Source organism: Aegilops tauschii, chromosome 6 (assembly GCF_002575655.3).
Source record: "Aegilops tauschii subsp. strangulata cultivar AL8/78 chromosome 6, Aet v6.0, whole genome shotgun sequence".
Taxonomy (NCBI): Eukaryota; Viridiplantae; Streptophyta; class Magnoliopsida; order Poales; family Poaceae; genus Aegilops; species Aegilops tauschii.
Window position 1 is genome coordinate 114,254,424 of NC_053040.3, and position 6,920 is coordinate 114,261,343.

Consider the following 6,920-nt stretch of genomic DNA (forward strand, 5'->3'; position numbering starts at 1 on the left):
AAGAAGGCGGTGTAGGTCTTGTTGAGGGTCATGTTTCTTTGGCTTCGTCCACGTCACGTCAGCGGTTCCTCTGACGCTGTTGCGAAGCCAAAAGTATTGGTGTTGGAAGTGGCCGGCGTTATGGCGGCGGTCTCATCCAAAGTATGGTGCATCTAGAGTTTCTTTGAAGGTGAAAGATGGTTGCCAGTTCTGGAGCCCCTCAACAACTTTGCCGCATGAAGACTTCAAAATCACGATTCAAGAGGAGTGGAGATTTGTTCCGCCGTTTCTTCTTTTCGAAACTGACGGACACTTCGGCGACATAGGTGGCTGAAAATTGTGGCCGTTTTGTTGGTGGTTGCAAAGGGCCAGGAAGAATTTTTTTCCGTAAATTTTCTTGGCTTCCTGTAATTTCGCTTAGTGTGCTGTCTCTTTGGAATCTACTGATATTAGTAATATAAACGTGGCATTTTTTAAAAAACACTCAATAATTTTTAAATATAAACGTGGCATTTCTAAAAAAAACACTCAAGACTTTTTTTAACATTTGTGATTCCTTGCCGTCATGCAGATTTTATAATCACACTATAATACTGAACTACACACGCGGCAAAAACCAGAACAATAATCTTAAAACAAACCTGTCACACAGAGATCCAAAAAATGACAAATACATTCAGCTCCAAAAGGATTTCAGAATCAATCAGCAGCAGGCTCCACAAGATAGAAGAATAAAATTGCATCATCCAAATCTGAACGATTTCACAGGAACAATCATAAAGATAATTGCCAGATCAAAACAGCAAGCAAGCAAGCAATTCAGGCACAAGATACAAAACCAACAGCAAATTAGGGCAAGCAGATTTATCTGAAGTTCACTTATTCATTACTTAACGATACGCCAGCAACAGTTTCAACCAACAGATAACATGGGGACTCCATAGTTCATAAAACCAACACATAGGACTGACACGAACGAGAAAACAGTTCAAATGAACGACAAGGCACCACCGACCGGACGAAAAAGGATAAACCAGCAGGTCCAACGCCAGGGCAATTACTGACCACCGCGGAGGCGGAGCACCAGGTGGAGGGTGGACTCCTTTTGGATGTTGTAGTCCGCGAGGGTACGACCGTCCTCCAGCTGCTTGCCAGCGAAGATAAGGCGCTGCTGGTCCGGGGGAATGCCCTCCTTGTCCTGGATCTTGGCCTTGACGTTGTCTATGGTGTCGGAGCTCTCAACCTCCAGAGTGATGGTCTTCCCAGTGAGGGTCTTCACGAAGATCTGCATGCCACCACGCAGACGCAGGACAAGGTGGAGGGTGGACTCCTTCTGGATGTTGTAGTCAGCAAGGGTACGGCCATCCTCCAGCTGCTTGCCAGCGAAGATGAGACGCTGCTGGTCCGGGGGAATACCCTCCTTATCCTGGATCTTGGCCTTGACGTTGTCGATGGTGTCGGAGCTCTCCACCTCCAGAGTGATGGTCTTTCCAGTAAGGGTCTTCACGAAGATCTGCATGCCACCACGCAGGCGCAGCACCAGGTGGAGGGTGGACTCCTTCTGGATGTTGTAGTCGGCAAGGGTGCGGCCATCCTCCAGCTGCTTGCCAGCAAAGATAAGGCGCTGCTGGTCCGGGGGAATGCCCTCCTTGTCCTGGATCTTGGCCTTGACGTTGTCGATGGTGTCAGAGCTCTCAACCTCCAAAGTGATGGTCTTGCCGGTGAGGGTCTTCACGAAGATCTGCATGCCACCACGCAAACGCAGGACAAGGTGAAGGGTGGACTCCTTCTGGATGTTGTAGTCAGCAAGGGTCCTCCCGTCCTCAAGCTGCTTGCCAGCGAAGATGAGACGCTGCTGGTCCGGCGGAATGCCCTCCTTGTCCTGGATCTTGGCCTTGACATTGTCGATGGTGTCAGACGACTCCACCTCAAGGGTGATGGTCTTGCCCGTGAGTGTCTTCACAAATATCTGCATCTGCACAGAAGAATCACGGACAGGATGGTAAGCATAAAGAAGCAGACCAAGCAAACTCACAATGACAGAACAACAAATACTAATGCATGGATAAGCTTCTATGGCAGCAGCATATATATTACAGACGATACATAAATTTCTACATACTTCATTTGGATACGACATAGCTGCCTGACATGCTTAGTATCTAAGAGAAACCTAGCTTGGAGAAGCTTCTATGGCAGCAGCATATATTTTCATTGAAGATATTATAGACGATAGGTCCATGAATATGTAACATAAAAGTCTTACAGATTTCATTGATCTAAGGATTCGGATTCCAAGCTGCCTGAAATGCTTATTATCTAGGAGAAACATAGCTTCAGGGTAATAAATCAAGTACATCCGACACTAGGCTACATGTATTTGCTATCTCAATGATTCGGTACAACAGCAATCTGATCAAGAAATACAGACCAGGCAGCATACGCGCGCAGAGGAAAAAACAATCGCAGACAAGCTACTATTGAATTGGATCATAAAGAGCTATCAAACCAGAACAGACTAATTGTAATATATAAAACATGCATATAGATCATACAGCATCAGGAATTGGCCTGGAAGACGGTAGGCATAACCCTTCAGTAAAAATTACGAAATAAAACACAAGATCAGCACACGAAAATCGTAGGAATTCGCTAAAGATTAACCAATCAACAACGCAAATAGATAAGCTTATACATCAAGCCAGAGAATCAACAAACGGCAGCAGCATATTTTCTTCATCAAAGAGATACCAGCGAACAAATAGGTTCTTGCACATCTAGACTATCAATTATCTCAAGGATCCCCATATAACTGCCCGGCCATGCTTATCATCTTCTAAGAAAAGAAACCTATCTTCGGGTGAAAACCAATCTACAGTACTAGGCCTGTTAGGACCATCACGACGAGCGACAGATCAGGCTGTACGCACGTCTAGATACAAATCTTTACATGGCACACAAGCTACTTGGGCGAATCTATGAGCAGGAAGTGACGAACTGGTACATAAACATGCATAGATTAAAATATGATGAGACCATCCATCCTGAATGCGAACACATGTACCCATTCAATACAAATTAGCGGACGCAAAATCCCTACGAATTCGCAAAAGCTTCACCGATCTAACCACAGATCGGAGCCAAATTCCACAGTAGTACACGCCCAACTATCACGGAGCACCACAGAAACGCGTATCTAGACGATACAGGGAGGAGAGGGGAAGGAATCGCCGTACCTTGAGGCGGTGGGGATTCGACGAGCCTCGGGTCGATCGGAGACGAGATTGGGTGGGGATTTGTTGGTTCCGTTGCTGGGAGCGGTGGCGAGTTTGGACTTTGGAGGCGAGGAGGAGGGGGGCGGGTATTTATGCCGGTTGGTGACGGCCCGGGTTGGGGAAGAATCCCGTGCCGTCACGGTTCCGTCTGTTGGACGGGGTACGTCTGGTGCTCGTCTCCGCCACGCGATCTCCGCGAAGGACCCGACGGCCGCGGAGGGTTCGAGAGAGGACGGCCGTTTTGTCCTTGGCTTATTCTTTCTCATGTTTCTATATAGGTATTCTACCCCGGGCGGGGTTGATGGCCGTTAGATGGACGCTTCGTCCGTGTCGCTGACAAGTATGGCCCGCTGGTCTGGTCTGTGCAGGAGTGATGATCGTAAGTTGAGTACTCCCTATTGCTATGTTAATTAATAACTCTACTAAAAAATGCTATGCTAATTAACGCGTCATTGTGTTCCACTCCTAGTATAGAAATAAAATTCCACTGAGCTAATTTTGATTTGTTTTAGAAAGTATGCGTGTATTCAAATCATAAAATAATACAAAGTCCTTGATCCATACAAGCACACCCTAACACACGCATAAATAATCGGAATAACAAAGAGCACCCTAAAACAACTAGTAAAACATGAAGATCTCCGAAGCTCTGTGTCATCATCCCTAAACCTTGCGAGAAGACCCCTGCAATATAAGCATCTGCAACCAGACCTAAGCAGGACAGCATCTTCAACCACGATATAATCGCCGCCACGCTACTCCCCCTTTTCTTCACTCCCGCATCGCAAAGATAAGGACACACATATGCATCCAACACGCCTGCACCAGCCTTCGCCATATGTGGCTTTGAGTACCGATGTATGTGCCGCTTCCAGATGGAAGAGAATTAGGATCCGATTCCGGCGCCCCGGTCGGGCCAACTGCCCGGGCAAAGCAGGATATCCCTCCAGCAACAACACAGAGAAGGAGGAAGAAACGCAACAGGAAATCATACCGACGATGAGGAAGAAGAATCTCTGTCTCCACGCAATCACCACCCATCCGAGGACCAACCAAGCCAGTGCCGGTCGACCTCCAGACACCATAGCCCGCAACCTCGACGAGGTCCGGGGGTCCCTTACCCCGCTGGCTCCTAGACGAAGGCAAGGGCCTGACCGTAAATGGAGTCCGAAGAAACTAATTCGAATGCGACGCCGCCGCAACGGCCTTGGCAGCGACTCCCTCAACCCTAACCCTACTGAGAACCCATCCGACACACAGATCTGAGGTTCCCCTCCCTCTCGCCGCCGGAGCGGCCGGCGGAGGGAAAGGGAACCAGCAGTGGCGCCGGCGGCTCGCAAAGGGAACCCGATGTCGCTTTCTTTCGGCCTCGCTACGATCCTGTTTCTCCGGAGGCAGCTTCGGTGGCACCCCTGTGTGGTGCAACTTAGTGAGCTAATTTTGACTTGACGGGTTTATACTTTTGCATAGTTTGTGACGGCAAATGAACACACTTTTTTTTATTGCGAAGGAACACACTTGGCATACTCTAGAGCAGGCGAATTCATACTTACGAATGGACACTTTTCAAATATATTATATTGATCATTTTTTATATACATTCATGGATGATTAGCCGGGATGAGTGAGTTTATACGGGACCACCTGTAAGTAACGAACAATGCAAGTTGGCATACCTGCACGAAATAATACTCCCTCCGTTAACTATTATAGGACATTCTAACTTTTTTTCTAAATCGGTGTATGTAGACAAGTTTTAGAATGTTTGTTCAGTCATTTCAGTATGTATGTAGTCTATATTAAAATATCCAAAATATCTTATTATAGTAAACGGAGAGAGTTCTAGTGATTTCTTAGTTGTTCTTATACAATATTTTGTCATATGGATTTTTTTTTGAGCTTTAGGCATTGAGGTAGGATGCAAGAGCGGGTCCCCTCAATCCTGCAAAATGCGGGAGGTTAGTTTAAGATGTACCACAAGTATCAAACAACTCAATGGCTAGGACTCACCCGTAACTTGCACATAAAACGGGTTAGTTTGTGGGTTTACTTGCATCCTTACATGGAGGAAATGAGGAATGGTGCATGTTCCCATTGCCAAAATCTCCTTTGTTTCCCTTGTTGCTTTCTTTTTTATAGGCACTGACAAGGGACAAGTGTTATTTCCTAAAATTGCACTTTTACATCTTAGATTTTTGCTCTCCCCAAAACCGCCAGACATCATATTACGATTGGATTACTCCTATCTCTCCAAAGTTCAGTATATTTTTGTATCTCTCACAAGAAATACAAAATTGGCAGGACCAGGGCATGCGTGAATTGTTTGACTGAACTTTCTGTTTATTAAGGAACATATAAGAGTATTTTGTAGAGCAGGACATATATGCACACGGCATCACTTTGATTGCGGCAGGAAGCTGCAAATGTACTCCACTTTGGACCCACCAATGCACTAGTGTTGAACCATTGGTATTCTGGACAGCTCAACTAACTATATTGTGCAAACTTAGCAACTAGCGGCTAGTGATTGCCATCTGTTGGCAGCATAGACCAATGCAACAATAATAAGCTTAATCAATGAAGCGCCGGCAGTCGCCGGACTTTTTTAAAAAAATGTGAGATTAAACCAATGTGAATGAGACGTGTTGCTGTTTTATAATTTCAGCTCGGCGCTACCTTGGATTCGGTCAAAAAAAGCCGAAGCATTCTATATGCCCGCTCATAATTCCCACGTTAAACAAGTATAGACGCATAATGATTATGGTGCCGGGTCAAGAAATTGTGCATTTGTTTTGCCAAGGTGTATCCATATTGCATCCATTTTGAACGATGCAGTGCAATAAAGTGCAGGGCTTTCCATTAAAAAAAGTATCTAAGTATCCCAAGATATGTTATGAATGTTGATTTGATTTTTTGCTCGACAGTGCTAAGCAGCGCGCAGCGACCCGTTTCAAATCTCCAGTAAAGGATCTTCCTCCTATTCGCTTGGTCCTCCTCCCAACATTGAGCCCCTCTTCTTTCCCTCAAAAATTGCTCCGGGCACAAGCACCGCCAACTTCCACCATAACCCCCCACCCCCCCCCCCCTCCCCGGCTACCCTCACAACAACCTCCCCTGCTAAAAGAAATCGCTCGATGGAGCTTGCATTACCCGTCATCGCCAGTTGCAGCACCCAACGGCGGTCACCCCAACTCGCCTCCGCTCCAGAACCAACACCCACCGGTTGTAACATCCCTCACCATCGGTTGTAGCATTCCTTAACCACCGACTATAACATCCACCGCCTCCGATTCCAGCAAAAATCCTTGTGTGCCACGGCCCCATGGCAACATATTTCGACAGCTAGGCACCCAGCAAAATGAGTTAGCGCCACTAATCAACGACAATGCATCTAACTCAGAAATATGGACGTGGCTAGCGAGCGCCCAAGCGCTTGTTCGCGAGATCCAGCGCTCTTATTATATATGGAAAATGCAACCAGTCCGTCCATATACGCTTCCAAAAAAGGAAACATCCTGGTCCATCCCACTACCTTTCCCATGCCCACGTGACCATGCTACGTTAACAAAGAAATCAAACCAGATTTTGTCTCCGTGTGCATTTATTTGGGGCTCAAAACACGTTAAAAGCCGTAACTTTTGATTCAAGCGTCAAAATCCAGTTCCG

At 46.4% G+C, this 6,920-nt stretch overlaps 1 protein-coding gene across 1 annotated transcript; it reads right to left on the minus strand.

Moving 5' to 3' along the window:
* Positions 1–842: 842 nt before the first annotated feature.
* Positions 843–3,486, minus strand: LOC109781343 (polyubiquitin). The gene is made up of 2 exons (XM_020339944.4): positions 3,216–3,486; positions 843–1,954 (listed from the first exon to the last, which is right to left on the minus strand). The coding sequence occupies exon 2, from the start codon at positions 1,952–1,954 to the stop codon at positions 1,037–1,039; it is 918 nt and encodes a 305-aa protein (XP_020195533.1). The 5' UTR covers positions 3,216–3,486; the 3' UTR covers positions 843–1,036.
* Positions 3,487–6,920: the final 3,434 nt, after the last annotated feature.